General features: G+C 40.5%; 1 protein-coding gene across 5 annotated transcripts in view; it reads right to left on the reverse strand.

Moving 5' to 3' along the window:
* The window catches only part of Trappc9 (trafficking protein particle complex 9), a 632,072-nt gene that overhangs the window by 579,157 nt on the left and 31,857 nt on the right, over window positions 1–21,058 (reverse strand). For all 5 annotated transcript variants that reach the window (XM_013521334.1, XM_013521333.1, XM_013521332.1 and 2 more), the window contains 2 exons: window positions 15,995–16,116; window positions 11,132–11,257 (listed from right to left, as the gene is read on the reverse strand). In XM_013521334.1, coding sequence (XP_013376788.1) covers window positions 11,132–11,257; window positions 15,995–16,116 — 248 coding nt within the window. The remainder of the gene's footprint in view (window positions 1–11,131; window positions 11,258–15,994; window positions 16,117–21,058) is intronic.

Here is a 21,058-nt window from a genome sequence, read left to right on the forward strand (position 1 = left end):
AACTGAACAAGTAAATAAGATCCAAAATGTACAATAGTATAAATTGGGAAGAAACTGTTCAAAAACCAAACTGTGGTGGGTGAAGGAGTTGGTTCTTTGAAAGATAAATAAAAATAGACAAATCCTTATCCAACCTTATCCAAAAAAAAGACTTGATTCCACTCATTAGGAATGAAAAGGGTAAAATCACAACAGAGCCTGTGAAGATCATCAATCCCGACTTCAAGAACCTGTACTCTAATAAGATGGGAAACAGAGAAGCAGACAGATTCCTAGATACATATGAATTACCAAAGCTGAATCAAGAAAATATAAAATTTCTAAATAAACCAGTATCAGTCCATAAAATTTAAGATGTAATTTAAAAACAAAAAGAAAAGAAAAGCCCAAGTCCTGATGGATTCAGTGCTGAATTCTAAAAGAACTTTAGAGAAGAGCTAAGGCTATTACTACTCAAACTCTACAATGAAATTGAAAGGGAACTTATTCCCAGAAGCAAGAATTTCCTGTTACCAAACCAAAGAAGGACCCAACCAAAAAAAAAGAACTATAGGACAATCTCCTTAATGAACATAGATGCAAAAACCCTCAATAAGATACTGAAAAACAGAATGCAGCAAATCATCAAGAAGATTATATACATCATGACAAAGCATGATTCATCCCAGGGATACAGGGATGGTTCAACATATGCAAATAAATAAATGTAATATACCACAATAACAGCACCAAGACAAAAACTACATGATCATATCAAAAGCATTCCACAAAGTCCAACATCCATTTATGATACTCTACAGAAAATTGGAATAGAAGGTCTTTATCTCAGTCTGATAACAGCCATCTATGGCAAAATAATAGCCAACATCATACTAAATGTTTAAAACTGTGGTGGCACATGCCTCCCAGCCTTCAGGAGGCTGAGGCAGGAGGATCATTGCGACTGCAAAACCAGCCTGGCCTACATAAGGAGGTCAGGGCCAGCCCAAACTACATACTGAGACCCTGAGTCAAAAAAAAAAAATAAAAAAAAATAAGCCCCCCCACCAAATTTAAAGACCCAATCCAAAAATGGGCAACTGAATTAAACAGACACTTCTCAGATGAAGAAGTACAAACAGCAGATAAATATATTTTAAAATGTTCAGCATCACTGGACATGTGACAGATGCAAATTTAAACAACACTGAGATTCCATCTTACTCCAGATAGAATGGCTATCATCAAGAAATCAAACAGTAACAAATGCTGGCAGGGCTATGGGGAAAAAGGAACTCTTGTCCATTGTTGGTAGTACCATAAATTGGTACAACCAATATGGAAACCAGTGTGCAGATTCCTCAAAAAACTAGTGTTTCCATTTGACCTAGCTATTCCCCTTCTTGGTACCTCCCCAGAAGAGTTAAAAGCATCATATCACAGCAGTATATGCACACACATTTTTAGCAGCATAAATTGTAATAGTTAAATCTTGGAAACAGCCCAGATGCCCATCAGCAGATGAATATATAAAGAAAATGTGGTTTTTATACACATTGGAATACTACTTGGCCAAAATGAAGGATAAACTTGAGACATTTTTTGGTAAATGCACCTTGAAACCATACTCTTAAGTGAAGTAAATCAGACACAGGTATTTAAACATTGCATTGTTACTCTTATGTGGGAAACTCAAAGGGATTCATGGATGATAGATATTGGAAGTAGGAAGAAAATGTTCAAATGGAAAGGGGAAAAAGGAGGAAGGAGGGGGGAAAAAGGGAAAAGAAAAAAAAGAATAGTAGGGAAAAAATAAAGGTTTTGTAAATGGGGAGGGGAAGAAGAGTTGGAGACAAGGGAGGGGAATGAGAAAGAAATAGAAAAATCAAGATATTTTATGTACAGTATAGGTTCCCTATGATGAATGTAATCATTATATATATATCAAAAGTATACCAATAAAGTTAATTTTGAAAAGAAAGTGAAAAATGACATCAAAAAGGCAGAAAATTTTGCAAAGCATAAATAATAAGCTGATATCAAGAATATACAAAAAGCTCATATATCTAAATAAAAAGTAAAATCAGTTTAAAAATTGGCAAAAGGTTTATGGGCTGAGGGTACAGCCCAGCAGAAGAGCACATATTTAGCAAACTCAAGGTCCTGGGTTCAATCCCTATTCAACCAAAAATGAATAGATACATAAATATTGGCAAAAGATTTTCATAGATATACATACTATAGAAATGATCCTTGAAAGTATAGCCTTATTTAATAGGCACACAAATGGCCAATAAGCATATGCTCAACATAAGTAGGCATCAGGAAAATGCAAATCAAAACCAAAATAAAATGTCACTTCATACTCACAAGGATTACTATAACAAAAAGATGGACATGCACAAGGGTTGATGAGGATACAGCGATACTGGAATCCTTATATACTGCTGATGGAAATGCAAAATGATGTAGCTACTTTGTATAATAATATGTTGGTTCCTCAAAAAGTAAGCATAGAGGCAGGCATGGTGGCACATGCCTATAATCCCAGCACTCGAGAGGCTAAGGCAGGAGGATTGCAGTGAGTCTGAGGCCAGCCTGGGCTACACAGCAAGATCTTGTCTCAAAAAACATAAAATAAAATACAATAAATTCTAAGAAGGTAAGCATAGAGCTAATGTCCCACAATTATACTCCCAAGTATGTACCTAAGAGGTGCCAAGGTGGAATTCTCAGGAAGAATTGGCCTCTTTTTCCTTTTTCTTTTTTTCTTTGAGATGCAGGAGCAGTTTAGCTTCATTTTTAACTCCATAACCTCAGAAAGGCCCTTTTTCCTGCAGTCAGGGACTATGGGCTTTGACTAATTAGTTCCCATCTCTGACTTCCAACATGTATGTTGTGTATCCTTGAAGGATGGCACAACAAAGGGTGGCAGCCCCTCAGACAAACCATTCAGATGCCTGCCTGGCCATGCGCCTCATGGGGACATAGACACAACTTAGCTAAGGAGGGTGTGAGGTCTCTGTTATGCCATATGTCAATCACCACAGAACCACAGGTGAGGGCCCAACCAGCCACCACACCCAGTGCTTCCCAGTCTTGGTGCACAGACAGAGCAGCCTACTGCTCACACTGTCCATTCCACTCACTCAATACACTCATTTGGCAGGCTCTCAGAGATTAAACATTCCAACCACCCTTCTCTTGAGAGTGGCCTTAACTAACAAGAGTTAATCAAGCTCTTCTGCTCAAACTGAGCAGGACTGATGGACTGACAAACAGGGGTGCCCCTGGGGGTCTTACTGGAATCAGGCAGTCAGTCATGCAGGCAGACAGGCAGACAGACAGACACATTGCATCCTCTTCCCTTTGGGGTCTGCTGGAGCGGGCAGCCAGGAACCCTCCTCCAGATCTCTGAGGGGACTCAAGAAATCTTGAAGGCACATCATCCCATCAAGACTTGGAGAGGTCCTTGCTTCATCAGCAAGGACCATGACTGGTGACCAAAGAGGTCAGCACAGTTGGTCTTCCCAGCCGACATACCAGATGCAACAGCAAGCAGAAACACTGAAACAACACCCAGGATGTGGAGGCAGATTTATTTTACATTGAGGGGCACTGATTGGGGTCATTTCCAAAATATCAAGCTCTGATCTCTGGTGGCATAGGGCTTATACTGGATAAGCAAGCAGGAAGTACCAAGGTAGAATGGCTTGTCAATTGGAGACTGGTTTATACAATGTGCATCATAGTGATCAGCTATGCATCACAGTGACCAGCCATTTCTAAGAGACCAGAAGCAACCGGATCTGGAACAAGAACTATTACCTGGGCAACTAACAAAGTGAAGTATACTGGCTAGAGGGTAGGGTGTGTTTTCTGTTCCACTATAACCTGTACAAGAATGATCATAGCCAGGTATGGTGGCCCCGCACTTATAATCCCAGCATTCGAGAAGCTGAGGCAGGAAGATCACCATGAGTTTGAGGTCAGCCTGAGCCACATAGTGAGTTTTAAAACCAGAATGAATTACAGAGCAAGACCCTGCCTCAAAAAGCAGGGAAGAAAAAAACAAGAATAACCATAGCAACATTGTTCATTGTAATCAAAAGGTAAGAAGAACCCAGTGTTCCTCAACTGATAAATGGATAAAGAAAATATGGCTTAGTACAAAGTGGAATGTAATCAGGTCTTAAAAAGGAATGGAGTGCCAATCTACACAATAACCTGGGTAAACCTTGAAAATATTATGTGTTAAGTAACTAAGCTAGACACAAAGGGACAAATACTGCCCTTTAGGTGATAAGCACAAACATGTTCACTGCACTATTCTTACAACTTTTCTTAAGGTCTGAAGTCTTTCCAAATAAAAATAAAGAACATTATACACAACAAACATGAAATAATAAAAATAATTCCTCACAGGAGGATGGTAAGGGTTAAATGTAGAAGTGGTGTAAAGCTCTCGGTACAATGCCTTGCACATCCAACAATGGTCACTGCTGTCACTGCCGCTCAGAGGAGCGGTGCCAACGCTTGAGAGCACAGTGGGATGAATCATGCGTCATCACTGACTCCACTTCATGCATCCAGCAAACATTAATAAGTGCCTGGTCCCTGACAAGCATTGTGCTTGGCACAGTGATTATAAAGATGAGTAAGATAGAGTCCCTGCTCTAGAATCTGCACGCATTACCAAACTTTCCTATTAAGAAGTAGTACTTTAATATTCAGCTCAGCTTTAAACTCCTAAAGTAAACAGCTTAGAATTTCTAAGAGCAATAAGTGTCTGTGATATGCTCCATTTATGCATTTATTTACATTCTACCTCATTCTAAAAAGGCTCTAAAATCAATTTTTAAACACACACAATTTAACAACAGCAACAACAAGGTAAAAATCAGGGTGAAGAGAAAATGAAGGTTGTAGTTAAATGAAACCAGGGGAAGGTTAAACCTCAAAACCCTTGCTAGGAAATAGGTGTGATTATTAAAGATTATATGAATTCACCTCCAAGGCTCCAGCAGCTAAAGTAAAAAGAAAAACACAAAGAGCTACAAGATTCACAATGTCCATGAGATAAATATCTATCAGTTGCTGGTACGCTCCAAGGTGGGGAGATTCAAAAGCAGCACTCTCATCATTAAGCAGCCTTTGCAAGAACTCCCTTTTGTTAAACACACAACCACCCTCAGCATGGGTATATGGCCCATTCTCTATTCTCTTGCTTTTCCCAACACCAGTCTTCTTCTTTCATCACTTTACTAGGCTCCAAGTGGAGATATAAAACTGCAGTTTAAGGACTGAGTAAAATATTGCCACAGCTTTGCAGGTAGGACTCCATCCAAAGGGCAGCCAGGCATCATAAGCCTATCCGGTTTGCTCATTTTTCTGTAGCTTTGACCTCCTATGCAAAAGAGATTCGTTTCTCCTCCTAAACACAAGGTAACATGCCATACCCCAGACTCTTGTTCAACCAGAAACCTCCCAGTTCCCTCTCCATTTTCCTTTTTCCAGTAAGGAACCTGATTTTCTCCTATCCCCATCCAACCATTTCTTTGTGACAACCACAAATCTTTACCCCGCCCCTTGCAATCTCCGGAAGCTACTCTTGCTACAGGACAGGGCTGAACTGTTACAGCCTTGCCTAAGCTACAATCTGACACTAACCTCTCGATCTTACAGAGCCTTACCCAATTCTCTCAACTCTCTGATTCTGAGCTTAAATTGACATAAAGTTCTGAGGTTACAATCACTATGTGCATATCTACTAGGCTCTTGCAGGGTTTCCTTAGCAACAGCTTCATTAAAGAACTGCATCAAAAATTGTAAAGAGGCTATTCTTATGTATAAGAGAGTAGCCTACATAAAATTTGAATGGCTTTGAAGAGAAAATTAACCAGGGACAAAGAAGTTCCAGGTCTCATTCAATAATATCATAAAACAAAATGTACATAAATGGTTTAGAATCATTCCTAAACTTTAGGTCTGCAGGAGGCCAGAGTATGTTCCCACTCTGGGAAGGTCGTGGGGTTTTTTTCTAACTTTTCAAACTATTCCTCACTTTCACTTTCTCTTACTGTCATTTGCCATTTTCTACTAAAAAAGAAAATTAAGTTCAATCACTTGGGTTGTTTAGAGGAAGCTACTTGATGCAGTACACAGAGCTTGGATTTTAGAATCACAGTGAACCAGTACAAATATCAAAGGTGGATTTTATTAAATAATCCTGGGTCTCACCCTCAATTTCTTCTGCAGTAAAATTGTGTACAATAAAGTACTTAACAAAGCTGGCATAATACTTAAGTCCAATATCTGTGCTAAATGCCTGTAACCACCCAGTCGTTCTTTTAGTAATAAGTACAATCCGAATTTCCATTTATGTGACAACAAAGAGAGAGGCTTTGGTATTGTCATTTTCATGTGGTAACAGAGTTTATTTTCCTGGGATTAATACCACTAGAGCAGCCCTGATCAGAGAATACCCTAAGTCTGTGGGGCAGGGCATGTTCTTTCCCACTTGGGAATGATTTACTTCCATGTTTATCTATTCACTAGCTATCTCCCCTTGTAGTCAAGCTCAGACACGACTGTGTTCTGCTGCCCACTGAATAGATTAGAACAGGAAGGCAGACAGCAGCACCCAGCCCTCTCTGGACCAGACAAGTGAAGGAAAAAGGAGATAATCTCACTCACAGAAGACCCTTCACTGCCAACCTATCATCTGACTTTGGACAAGCTATGCTACCTTTTTTCAACCCAAGGTTTTTCCTCTGAAAACACAGAGAACTGAACAAGGAACACAGAATCATAAGGACTAAAGAAAGTGACCCAATTCACAACCTTGTCAAGTTATCTGTTAACAGGTCCTCAAATGATGTGAGCTGCCTTTTTTCCTTTGGTACACACCAGTGAGGCAGACACATTTCCTGACTGGTCTCCACTGCCCAGTAGGATACCCAGCGCTGTGCATGCCACTGTGCATACTGGTCTAGAGAGAAGTCAGTATTATCATTCCCATTAGACAAATTTGAAGGAAGGTAGGGAAGTTACATAACTATTCCAGATCACACAGTGAGGAGATGCTGATTTAAACCTAAATCTGGGAGCCTGAAGTCCAAGCCCCTTCTCTCTTACCTCTGCCTCACCATTTGCCTGCAAAACCCTCCTGGTCAACACGCAGATTTGTATGCAGTCATTTATTAAATGAAATATTTGCTGCGATTTGTCAGTGCTAGACAATCTTCATAAACCACTTACTTAAACAACTAAAGAAAGGACAGGTCAATCCCTGTCCCCACACACAAAGAGGAAGAATTTCTGCAGTGAATTCTGTAAAGAAACCCTTTCCAATACTACTAAATCTAAATGCATTATTTATCACTTTTGTGTTTGTGCAGGGATTCTTAAGGCACAAAGAACCTGCAATAATATCTCAGTTCTTTTCAAAATTTCCACATTTGCCAAAATCATTCCCCAGGAATAGATACAACTCATCAGTTCTACAATGGAACACACTGGATCAAGAACCAAAGGCTTGTTCTATTTTAGAAAACCTACAGGCCCTTCTTTTTATTGTGATTATAAAATCCCACCAGAACTCATTATTTTGCTGCCTGCTCATCTGGCAGACAAACATCAAGATTAGTCAACTAAAGCAAAGCATCATGTTGGGGAGAACTCAAAAGGCCAAACAACCACACTGGCGCTGTGCCTGGCAGCAGGGAGCAATGGCGGCCCTTCCGTGAGCCTCTGCTGTCCTCTAGTGTTCAGCAGGAGATCAAGCAACACCAGAGAGGCTCTTCCACAAGGCAACAAATGCCCACCCGATTTAAGGAGAAACACTGTATTTTGTTAAATATGTGTATTTCTATGCCCACCTGTGGAAACAGCTTCACAGCAACCCCAAATTTTCAGCATTAATTTTCAAAGACAATGGCAGTCATTGCAAGCACACAGGTCTGAAGAGGCCAGCCTCCCTTGCTGCAGCCTGCTCCCTCAGCCCACTCGTCCCCGCAGGCTCCCAGCCAACCGTCTACAGTTGTATTGCATCAGGCCTCCCAAGGGTCTGCTTTAAAAGCATAATCCACCCTCTACTCTGTCACAAAAGATGTCTCTTGGAGCCCTCCCACCTGGTAACAACACATACCCACTGCAGAGTCCTCTCAGAGGCCAGGCAGGGAAAAGGCACAGGACAGCGCCTCTCACGTAAGCTAATCTTTCTGATCACTGCATGAGCTTGTTACACTGTCATTTCACAAATGGAAAGATAAAGTGTTGGCATCACTGAGTGATTTGGCTCAAGGTCATGCAGCTAACAAGTGGTAAAGGTGAAGTTTGAGCCCAAAGCTATGTGCTGCTCCTCCTCTGGCTCAAAGCCTCCCAGGACCGTCTTCCGCTACCAAAGAGGCCCAGCATTCTCCACTGTCAAGCACAGCCTGTACCAGGATCTCAGCCTTTGAAGCGTCTCTCCCCTCACTGCGCTTCACAAATAAAATCACTCCATCCCCTGAACTGTTTCTGGCTCCTGGTGCTCACATCCAGCTATGTATTTGCATCCAGTCATACCTGCACAGGGGCTTCTTGGCCCCGGATAAAGGGTCTCTTCTCCCGAGACGGCACGGCCCTGGAAAGTGGAGTATTACACCACACCACACCCCTGTGAGCACACACCTCACCAGGCCTGTGTGTGCTCAGCTCAGGGCATCGTGACCATCTGTTTCGGGGCCAGGATCATGCCCTCGTCATCCCTGTAAACCCGTGCCTGACTACAGTGCTTAACTCCAAGTAGGGCACCTGAAAATGGAGTCAAACGCTCAGTGAAGTCCAGACAGCGAGCTGGCCTTTGCCCTTCCTCACTGGGGATGGATGGCTACCTTGGGCAGCTTTTCCCAGGTAACTGAAACTTCCACTCTGAAATGCAAGGTCTTTGCTTCTCCACTCCATCTTTATTGGAAGCTTAAATGCAAACTAAAAGACAGTGACCTCCCCTGACCCTTTCCTGATGACACAGTGCACCACTGGTTCTGAAACAATCAACAGCTTTGAGTTCACACGGTACTGTTCCCCTTACACTAAATGGCCTGAAACAATTTGGGGACTTGTGCTCATTTGTTTATTTTTCTTGGTTTGTTGGCTTTTTTCTGCTTCTGTCTCTGCCTTTGGTGTTGAGCTCACAGTTGCCATCTCACCCACCCTTGGTAGCCTCACTCCTATACCTAACCCAGGATGTCACCTGAGGTAAGGGCAAGGAGTGGCAGGAATGCACTGATCAGTGAGGGACCCACAGCACAAAGAGTCGAGTATCTTGGCCAAGTCAATGAAGCCAGAATTCAAACCCCAGTGGTCTGTGTCCATATGCTTGGTGATTATTCTAAAATAATTATTTTTATAGACCTTGACTCTAAATATACAAAGTATCAAAATATGGACAGGAAGAATACTTAACAACTCTAAGATGATAACAACACATCATTGGGTCAACTCTGTTATTTTGCTTCTACTTACTTTCTTTCTACTGAAAAAAAATAAAAAGCTCTAAGTTCAATATGGCAAGCCATTCCCCTGTTAATCTGGATGATGGAGGCAGGAGCATCTTGTCAATCGTGCTTTTTCAAGTCCAAGTAGAAAGTGATTTTAAAGTCTCTCCCCTCCCTGCTCTGCCTTCTGTCTCACCCGAGCCCCAAATCCAAACAGCTCAGTCTTGTCCTTTATCCAAAGCTGCCCTCTCCTCTGTCTTTTCCAGCACCTTCAGAACCTAGCCTGACACTCATTCATCTGATGCACTGAGCAGAAATTGGGGTTATTCCCCAATTTCTCTCTGTTAGCATTACTCTTTCCTATGTGTCCAGCCTGGTTGCTCTTCTACCATCATGTTCTCCTACACTCCAGTGTCCCCAAACCAGACCTCTGCATCTCTGCGCTTCTTCCATATAAACTTGACCCTTCCTTTCCTGCTTTGAAGACCTTTCTTTTAAATCCAACTGCACACCAAAAATGGTGCACACCTGTAATTCCAGTACTCAGGAGGCCAAGACAGGAGGATCACCCTGAGTTTGAGGTCAGCTTGAACTACATAGTGAGACCCTATTTCAAAAAAAAAAGACAGAACCAAAATCCAACTGCTCTTAGAGCAAACCTCCAATTCTCCACCTGACAGGAAAGTCCTCCTGCTAGGCTGTGGACCTCAAGGGGCCCTCTCTCTTCCCTCCCTGTTCTCCCAACACTGCATAGTTTAACCTGCCAGTGAGAACTTCCTGTTTAGACTATCTCTTCTATAGAGCCATCTGCCTGGTAAACTCCTATTTACCCTCAACACCAGCTTCATGTTCTCTGGCCCTAACTCTGTATGCACCCACCACATGAAGCTAGACGCTTTTACCAGTTGCTCCCTTGGCACCTATTCATGCAACCTCTTTCACTTATGCAGTGTCCAGTGCACTGCTTTTCTCACAAGACTGTCGGCTCAGGGAGGGCAAGAGCTGCCTGCCTCTTAACGCAGAACCCTGCCTGCTAAATGTCTGCTCAGTCACCTAGTGACCTATATATGTTCATGGAGGGCTCTGCCCTTAGCAAACTGCGGCATTTTGGAGCCTTTGCTCCCCTTGAATTTCCTTGTAAAGATCCAAGTCAGAGAAGCTAAATATCTAAAATTTTCCTAAGACCATCACTTTGGAGATTTTGCATTATCTATATAAAACTAAATAATGATTTTGTTTTATTAAAACCTATTCAGACGTAGATTATTTGTGGGGTGCCCACTGTATAAAAGGAGCTATACAAAGAACTCCCACAACTTCCTGTTTAATAAATCTAACAATCCAGACCAGGTTTCAAATGACAAACATTCTTCAAGTGACAAAGTTAAGGCAAGAGCCATGAAGCATGCTCAAGGCTGCAAAGCCGGTAGGAGGCAAACTTCTTTCTCCAATCAAAAAAATTCAATTCGACAGAACATTCTGAGGTTTGAAAGTAAAATACCCATAAAGTAAAGAAGTAAGACATACAAATAACCACTTTGACTAGGCTACCAGGCTACAACTCCACAGTTTTTATCAATGCCATTCTATATCCTAGCACAGCAAAACCAGCTCAATTAGGAGTGATAAAGTCCCAAGAATCTGGGTGTCTGCAGAGGCAGGAGTACACTCACCTGTCGAAGATTAATGTACACTGCATTCTGAAGAAATTCTGAAGCTTCCATGCTCCGCTTCTGAATTGCCAGGACACGTACAGCTTTGACACATGCTTCCAACTCAATCACTCCAGCATTCTTATACTGTTGGATATAAAAGAAGAACATACCTTTTGATACCTCTATCACAAAGGAGAGCAAAGAAGTTTCTGTTATACTGTGAAGTTGGTGCACTGGCTCTCCTTAGGCCTACACAGAGACATAAGGCCACAAATTCTCTAAGGTTGCTTCCAACTCAAAACATACAAACCCATTATCTGAGCAAAATGTCTGGGTCTCTATCTTGTCTCTTCTAACAAAAGAGAATCTCCTGAGATAAAAAAAAATTGGAAATTCAATAACAGATCACTCAAGAAGCCAGGCAAAAGGCTGGTGAAGAGGTTTTGCCATCAGTCTCTGTGAATGAAAACCAAACAGTGGTGGCCTTTCACTCACAGAATAGGGGTCAGCATTGTGTGTGTGTGTATGTGTGTACAAATCAAATACACTCAACCTTCCTAAGTGTACATGTTTCCTTTCTATCACTGTCACATCAAGTGACAGACCAATCTTCAAGGTAATCTTAGCCTAGGAGTCTGGGTAGCATGGCAAAGTCTCAGGCTCTTTTGGTGGAGGGGGTGAAAGAAGAAAGAAAAGGAGAAAGAGCTAAATGAAGCAAAACATAAAAATACAGCCAGAGAAAGACAAGACATTAATTTTCTTTTTCTGCTTACAACACATACATATGAGGAACTGGCTTTTCCCCCAGATGCCTTGTAGAATACTGAACTAAGGAACAGAGGACAATAACCAGTGTTTTATTGAGCAATACTAATGAGCCTGTCACTGTGCTAGGCATTTTATATACATAAAATCATTTAGCCTGATTAAACATTCCAGGCAACAGTCCTTAATTTCTCCATTTTGAGAGAGGAGAAAACTGTAGCTCGCAGAGGTCAGAGAATCTAACTGAAGTCAGACAACCAGGAAACAGCTACCCAACAAGGAAAACTCTCCCAAGTCTGTCTGACTCCTTGGTCTTCTCCAGTGCCCCCAGGACAGGTGCCCTTGGGCTCCTCAGCTGGTCTGCTGCAGACCAGTCTTTTCCAGGGAGATGTCTCAAATGCTTATTACCACCATGCTGCAGGCAGCCACTGAGGCTCAGCCTTGGCTGGTGAGGTGATGTCTTTCCATCACAGGCTTAATCACAATAGCAGAAGAGGTGGTCTCTGCATATGGCCAATTTGGTTTTTCAAGAACATTACCCTGTTTCTCTAGGCCAAAGGTAGCCATTACAGTACTAAACATACATATATACACCACATCTCTCCATCTGCCTGTTACTACCATTTTTGATAACTCTTGGAAGTCTATTTAAAAAAAAAAAAAAACAGAAAAGACTAAAAAAAGAGGTTAATGTGTCAGAGGTGCTGGTAGACATCCATAATCCCAGCATTTGGGAGACTGAGGCAGCACAATTCCAAGTTCAAGGTCAAGCTGCGCTACATATTAAGTTCTAAATCAACCTTGACTACATAGTAAGACCCTGTCTTTAAAAGGAGAGGTGCTTAATGTAATTTTTACATAGCTAGTTAGAAAATAAACATTAAAAAATCAATCTACCTATCTATATTAGCTTTAAATAGGTAGAAAATATAATGGCAAAATATCACACTCACAAAATAAAAACATATAATAACTAGGAATAAACTACAAAGCAATATTCATGTTTCACACAAAGAAAACTACAATACTGTATGAAGGTACCAAAAATAAGATATTTAGATGTCTAGATATAGAGACACTGACATATTCTAGAGAGGAAAACAACATTTAAAAAGTGGATGTTCGGCCCAAAATAACTGAAAACTCATTGCAAGTGCTATCTGACTGTACCCTTTAGAATTCTTAGGAATAATCAATTCATCACATTAGCAAAGAAAAAAAAAAATCAGGAATGGGAGGGGAAAAAATCTTAAAGGTGGGCTGGAGGATAGCTCAATGGAAGAGTCCCTGTCTATCATACTCGGGACGCTGGATTCAATTCCCCAGTACTGCAAGAAGAGAAAAAGGACTCATACTCTTACATATGAAATAAACTGCAGTAGTTAAAATATCACAGTGCTGGAGTTAATGAAAGATAGATTAGCAAAGCCAAATGTGGTAGAGTATGTCTATGAACCTAGCAATCTGGAAGACTATTCAGGTCCAGCCTGAGCAATTTAGTGAGATTCTGTCTCAAAATTTAAAAATCTAAAGGGAAGAGCGGCTGGCGGTGTAGCTCAGTACAGAAGTTCTGGGTTCAATTCACAGTAACACAACAGACACATAGAAACAGACTGGGAAAGAGACAGACAGAAAGACATACAAACAGAAAGAGAGACAGAGTGACTGAGAAGGAAAACACATGAATTCATAAAATGCAGTGGCATGATTACAGAATCACTGGGGAAAATAAGTTATACTTTTATATCCTACTGCAGACAAAATATAATGATATAACTCTTTTAAAGTTCTAATAATGGACAATACAGATATAATCTGTACCTGCTGTCCGAGCTTATCCTAACTACTTTTCTGATTGTGAATACTATTTAGCCCCCATTTAAGAGATTAAACAACTGAGGAAAAGTTTTATTCTATTGCTAAGTTTTTTCTGTTTTGTTTTGGGATGACTGTTTGTTTGCTGTACTAAAAACTGAATCCAACACTTCACAATAAGCTATAGCATATCCTTAACGCTTTGTATATGTTTGTTATTTTGAGACAAGGTCTCACTAAACTACTACATTGGTAGGTTGGGCTCAAACTTGCCAATCTTCCATCCTCAGCTTTCTAGAACTCTGGGTTATAAGCATGTACTGCCATGCCCAACCTGTTAAGAAATTTTAAGCATACCAAGTATAAAAACCACAAGGAAAGGAATCATCACATTAAAAATTTATTTTCATCACAGGCCAAAAAGAAAAATCTTATAAAGAAGATCAAAAGGCAAATAGAAAGAAATGATTTGTAGGCTAGGAGTGTAGCTCAGTGAAAGAGTACTTGTCTAATATGTGAAAGGCACTGGGCTCCATCCCCAGCACCACACACAAAAAAGAAAAAAGAAAAAATATTTCCAACGTCTAGAAATAAAAAGCAAGAATTAATATTTCTCACATATGAAAAGCTCTTGCAAAACAATAAAAAAAAAATTTACACACATACAAAGGATACAAATGGATAATACAGATGGCTAACAGGCACAAAATATTTGGTACTTTATCACAGTGAAGAAATACATCAAAAAATTACCTCTGCCCATCAGACTGGCAAATATTTTAAGGAATAATAACAATCCCAGCACTCAGGAGGCTGAGGCAGAAGGATCATTGAGAGTTCGAGACCAGCCTGGGCTACACCATGACCTGAAGGCCAGCCTGAACTGCACAGGGAGACCCTGTCTCAAAAAGACAAAAAAATTAAAAATTAAAAAATAATAGCAAGCATTTGTCTGTGGGAGAGTGAATTGTTAGCAACCTTTTTTGGAAGACAATACAGAAATATGTAATCCTAAAAAAAATATATATTTTTTAGCCCAAGTCTACTTCTAGGAACTTTTGCCTTAAAAAAAAAAAAAAACCAGTCCCAAAAGATTTACCTACAAGGCTACTTATCGAAGCATTGTTTTAAAGGGATGCTCCCACAAGAACAGAAGAATGTATACACAAGAATGTTCCTCAAAGCAATTTTCTAACAGCAGAAAAGTGAGAAATTCTAAGTGTCTTCAGGTAAGAAAATGATGAAATAAATCATGGCCAGCTGTGAATGTGATGAAAGCAGTGTCTCTGAGTGTTGTCTGTGACAGTCCCTCACAAATGAACTATGACACACACAGTGCAAACCTCACCACAGTACTTGGAAGAGCCAAGCACACTGGAGGTGGGAGACACCTGTCATCTATGCCCACTGCACAAAGCAAGCTGCAAACGAATATACGTAAATAAAACATCTGTGTATTTCAGAGGCTTAAAAAGTCATCCAAGGGATATACCAAACTATCAGTAATCATCACTCAGGGGAAGAAAGGTTGGGGTCTTTTTTGTTACTTGAAACCAGCCTTCTACCAGTTTGAATGTTTTGCTTCATTTGGTTTGGTCTTTTTGAGACAGAGTCTCACTATGCAGTTCAGGCTGGTCTTGAACTCACTTTGTAGCCCAGGCTGGCCTCAAACTGGCAACAATCCCCTGGCCTCAGCCTCCTGAGTGCTGGGATTACAGGCGTGCGCCACCATGCCCAGCTCAGTTTGAGTTTTTTGTTTGTTTTGTTTTGTTTTTTCAGTATTTTAGTAAAAATTTGGAATTGTGATTTTTTTTTTAAGGGCTGGGGATATAATTCAGTGGCTATGCATGTGCCTAGCATGCACAAGGTGATGGGTTCAATCCCCAGCACCAGAAAAAAAATTTCAAAGCAAAAAGAACTTTGCGTCCTAAAATGGAACACTGCACTATATATGCCATTGAAAATCATGGTATGGAAAATTTAGTAACACAGAAAAAACACATTATATGCCAAATGAAAAATGTAGTTCACCACACAGTAAATGTACAGTATGCTCACCATTTTGTACATTGATAAAAGATCTAAAAATAGATGCAAAAATGTTTCCTCCCTTTTCCAAGGTTATATATTAAATATACACTGTTTTGAACCTGATAAAGAAACTTATGCATACAATAGAGAATAATCTATGATTACTTACCAAAACAACTAAGACATACTGCAGTATTATATAAGGTAAAATAGGAACTTGTGATTGAAACAACACAATTATGTAAAAAATTTACAAAGCAATAAAATCACCTTGCTGTAATAAGAAATGGCCTCTTTATATTTGTCAATTATATCTTCAGGGCTAAGACAGTTCTTAGCGCGTCCAATTTCAGTGCTGGTATCAGGGTTTATGCCATTGGTGGTGAGGGCACCTGTAAACCAAGAGGAAGAAAAGAAATAATCTTTTGCTTTTTCTGTGCTGTTTCTTTGTTGATTTAAAAGGAGTGTGAATTAGATAAAACTTAAATATATCCTACTGAAGTTTAAATAATGAAATGGTGTTTAAAAGCTTTATAGATTATATACCCCCTCTAATAGTCTTACCAACAAAGCATTGTATTAAATGTTAATTAACACAGAAGTTTCCCTCCTAGAAGAATTTTTTATGAAAGAAAATGAAATGCACTACACAACAATAGCATGTTTACAATAAACAGCTTAGCTGTCTTGGTACACAGGTGAACTCGGCACTCAGTCTCTCTTGGTTTAAAACTCTTCATGTTATCAAGGGCCCCACACTGCATTCTCAAAGGAGAGAGACTATATATGTATGAAACATTTTCTGAGCTCTATAGCACTAAAAAAGTAATCTATAAATACCAATGTCCTTTCCATGGCTGTCATTTTCCATTTCTAACCAACTCCTGTCAATAAGCAGAAACTCCTAATTCTCCAGCCATCAAACCCTCCTGGGGAAGAGGTTTCGTTTCCATTTTCAGAATATAACCAAGCACACAAAGAACTCTAGCAGGAAAAAAATGATGAAATATTCTTTGAGTTCAAAGAACACTAAAAAATATTCACCTAAGCCTCAGTAGCAGGAAAAGCCAGGCTTCTCCTAAGCTACTTGTTTATCTTATAGACTGTAGCATCCCTCACAAATCCCATGTCCCTTGTGTCTGCTGGGAGGCTCAGGGCGAGCCGGTGCCTGCCTTTACAACTGCATATGACCGCAGTGTACATCTCACACCGCCCTCAGCACTCTGCAAGCTCATTTATTGCCTGCAATTCCTGTCTTAGTCCAATTTTCTCACTTGCATGCTTTTACTCTCTAATTCCGTAAGCTGCCTCAAATGCTTTTTGGAACAAGCCAGTAGTATGGATATCTATTCATTAGATAAGTGGAAAGATGGATGGGAATCAGCGAGACTACAAAACGAGGAGGAAAGAAAATGCATATGCAAAATCCTCTTCTAGTAAGATAAGAAAGAACTATCACAGAAAACTGTGAAGAGGCAGGTGGCTTGGGATTTTGTTTCCTACGGATTTTGTGAAAATCACAGCAAGAAATGACAGAGAAGAACTATAAATAATAATAAGAAAGGGCAAGCTTGAAAAAATATCTAAAGTATGAGCTTTTTAAAGAACAGATTCAAACCAGGAAGGCTCCTGACACAAGCTTTGGGTACACACAGGACCCAAAGGACTTACACAGGGCAATTACATTGTCACGACAGAATGGCAGCCTGACACTCTCAGTAAGCCCTACTTTTGCAGGTCAGGGGCAGGACCTGGGGAGCCAGGTATTCTCACCAGTTCCCAAGGTGAGAAAGCTGGTAACTCCAAGGATTCGACCTTGGGCCTGTGCTCTTCACCACTCTGCTATGTGTGGTGCTTTTCTGTGATTTTCATGCTTTTAATACATTTGTTTCTGGCACAATTTAATGTTTAATAAATGTCACAGAGTCTTGATTTACCTCACTTAAAGGAAGGAGCAGACACGGTGAGGGTCAGAATGAGATGGGTGTTTATTCTTCACATCCCTTCAGCACAAGACCAAAGCACAGGAGGGGAAGTCCCCAGCTGCTCTTCCTCCTCATAGAGAAGAAGGCATCACTAGTCCCAAGGGCTCACTGAGGAAGTAACTTCACTCCAACAACATGGCCACAGGAAACATTCCATATGAAGCAACCAAGAACAATACAATCCATGGGAAGGTAACCAGAGTACAACTCTCAGGAGAGCTTAATGGGCCAGACTGATTGAATTTCACTCAATAAAAAGAATAACAAGCTCTAAAACTGCTAGCACACAGTAGACTTGATCTTTCCTGATATCTATAGTTTTGTCATTCTTGTGATCCAGTGAAACAAAGAGTCATGAAGACCCCCGTCGTCTGGACTGTAGGCAGGAAAGTCAATGCCATGGGCAGGCTGGAACCCAGATTGGATCAGCTCTGGAAAGGCTGAGAAACACCATCACAATGATTCTCAGGTATCAACTCAAAAATCTTTTAACCATTTGCAAAATAGTTATAAATTCCTATTCTGTGCAAAGTTATACACAAGCCACAAAACAAGAAACTCAAGACACACAGATAAAGCAAAGCAAGAAAAAGAGGAAATAAAGCAGAGATGAATGCATCCAGAAAGTAAAAGACAAAACGCTAAAGAAAAAAGAACAAAAGGGCTTAGCTAAGGCAAATGCTAATTTCAACTACAGATAACAAGCTTGACTAGTCACTCATGTCTGCTATCCAATGAAAAGCAAAAGCAGTGCAGGGTATGGTAGCACACCTTCGCAATCCTGGCTATTCTGGAGGATAAGGCAGGAGGATCACAAGTTTGAGCCAAGCATGGGCAACTTACTGAGGGCCTATCTCAAAATTTAAAAGAACTGAAGATGCAGCTCATCGACTCCTGCTTTCAATCCTGGTACCACAAAAAGAAAAACAACAGCACCTGAAGTGACAGGGCTAAAATGCACTTCTTAATTGTAGTACTAGAATACTTGGACAGCCATTTGGAAAAAGGTAAAATCAGACCCACAGCTCACACAAACACAAAAAAAAAACTCCAAATGGATCTGAGGCCTAAGTATGAACAGAAAACCTAACATAAGTTCAAGAAACATAAATTCCTTTCAAAGCTGGTTATATATAACAAAAGGCTCCCAAGACTCAAATCCAAATGCAATTTTTAAAATATACATGTATATTTCAAACACAAAATAATACACCTAAAAAACACTATAAAGTCACCTACACATAAACAATAATCTGAGAGAAAATATTTACAACATATATCATGAAGTGCTAATATCCCTAACAGATAAAGATGTCAGGAGATGTATCTCAGTCGTAGACACATCCTATAGCCTAGCATGTGTGAGGTCCTATGTTCAATCCCCAGCACTGAAAGAAAAAACCCTAAAAATTGAGGGAAAAAACAACTAAAACTCAAACAGGAAAAAAAAAAGATCAAAATAGATGAGCAAACAACTCAGAAAATATAGGATTGGATGTGTAGCTCAGTGGTATTCACCAAGATGTGCAAGGCCCTAAACTCAACCTCCAGCACCAGAAAAAAACAAAAAAGTACATATACTACTGCCTACCTTTTGTATAAGAAAGCAAAATAAGAACATCTATATGGTTTGTTAAATGAGGAGCAAACATGATTAATTACCTAGTGAAGTGGAAGAACAAGAGGTAGTGACATGTCTGTGGGAATACGTTTTTCATAGTTTTGACTTTTGGAACCATGACAATGTTTTACAGACTAAAAAACAATAAAGATGAATGAACTGCTAATGAATTACAAATAGTAACACATGACATTTCAAGTAAATAATACAATCACACTGACAGAGAGAATCGAAGGATAAAACCAAGTAACCTCTGACTGCAGTACCTTGCCTATTTATCAACAAATACAAACGGTATCACAGACCATCCTTGAATTCTAGCTGTATTGGGAGGTTTGTTTCTACACTGATGTTGGTTACTGCTTATTTACTTTCTTGCTGGGACAAAATACCCAACCCACAGGTATCAGATTCCTCACTAACAGAGAAAGGAGATGCAAATGTGAAACAGAGAGACGAATACTAGAAAGAACCTTGGTGTTTAGAGTTAGAACTGGAAAAACCAATCTAAACTGTAGTTAACCATATGAACTTGACAAACGGTCCAGAAGCAATAAATCCCAGTAGCAATGAGCACATTTATTATCCAGGTCTTGGTTTCTTATTACCATTCTCCAACAAAAGGAACTAGGACTCCTTAAAGAAATGTCAGATTCCAGAGCTGGGACAGGGAAGGTACAAAATGATCTTAAAATGCCTGAACCATGGACTAGGGATGTAGCTCAGCAGCACAGCACCTGGTTCACAGTGCAAGGCCTGACTTTGATTCCTGGTACAAAAAAAAAAAAAAAAAAGCTTTGGAAAATGTCTGAGTTACAAAGTAAGAAAGTGTTTTTAAATGATAGGGAACATGTCAAAAGTGCACATGAAACCTGGGTGTGGTGGCACACGTCTGTAACCCTAGCACTTGGGAGGCGGAAGCAGGAGGATCACTGGGAGTTTGAGGCCAGCCTGGGCTACATAGGGAGCTAGGCTCAGATAGTGAGTTCAAGGCCAGCCTGAACTACTTACCGAGGCCCTGTCTTTAAAAAAAAGCACAGGAGCCAGCAAAGGGCTTCCACCGATCAAATCTGGACAATGAACTACAAGGTAAAAGGATAGTAGCAATTGATTGTAACCCACTATAAAGGAAAGAAAACAGGGAGAATTATGATTTCCATGAGAGAGGGAGGTGACTTGAAAATTCTTCAATGAATGCCAGGACAAAGTGTAAATATCTGATGGGAAACAAGAGATTTACATAGTCTTGAAGTAGTTTCTCTCAAACTATTTATTAATTACAAAAAGAAAATAGGAAATCTGAGGTAGAAAACCCTAGCAGACTCCACTTTAACCAACAATCAAAGCAATCAGCACCAATAATGGCACAAATCAACATCACGTGCCTCCGAAGATATACATGATGCACACAAAATGGATTTAGCTGCTCCCTCACTTTGCCGAAATGTATGACCTCACGATCATGAAGCAACTTTCCAGCAAACTCAAATCAAGAATGTTCTATAAGCTTCCTGCCTGGTGGCTCCTGGAGGGTGGGCCCCCAGCGCACAGGGAGCCTCGGGCGGGGAGCGCCGGTTTTTTGGGTCTTTGGACCGGCGGCTCACTCCCGGCCTCGTCGTTCCCCGGAAGGAGGGCTTCCGGCGCACAGGGAGCCTCGGGTGGGGAGCGCCAGTCTTCCGGCTGGCTAGCTTCCTGCCTGCTGGCTCCCAGAGGGTGGGCCCCCAGCGC

Source organism: Chinchilla lanigera, unplaced genomic scaffold (genome assembly GCF_000276665.1).
Source record: "Chinchilla lanigera isolate Chin_1 unplaced genomic scaffold, ChiLan1.0 scaffold00060, whole genome shotgun sequence".
NCBI lineage: Eukaryota > Metazoa > Chordata > Mammalia > Rodentia > Chinchillidae > Chinchilla > Chinchilla lanigera.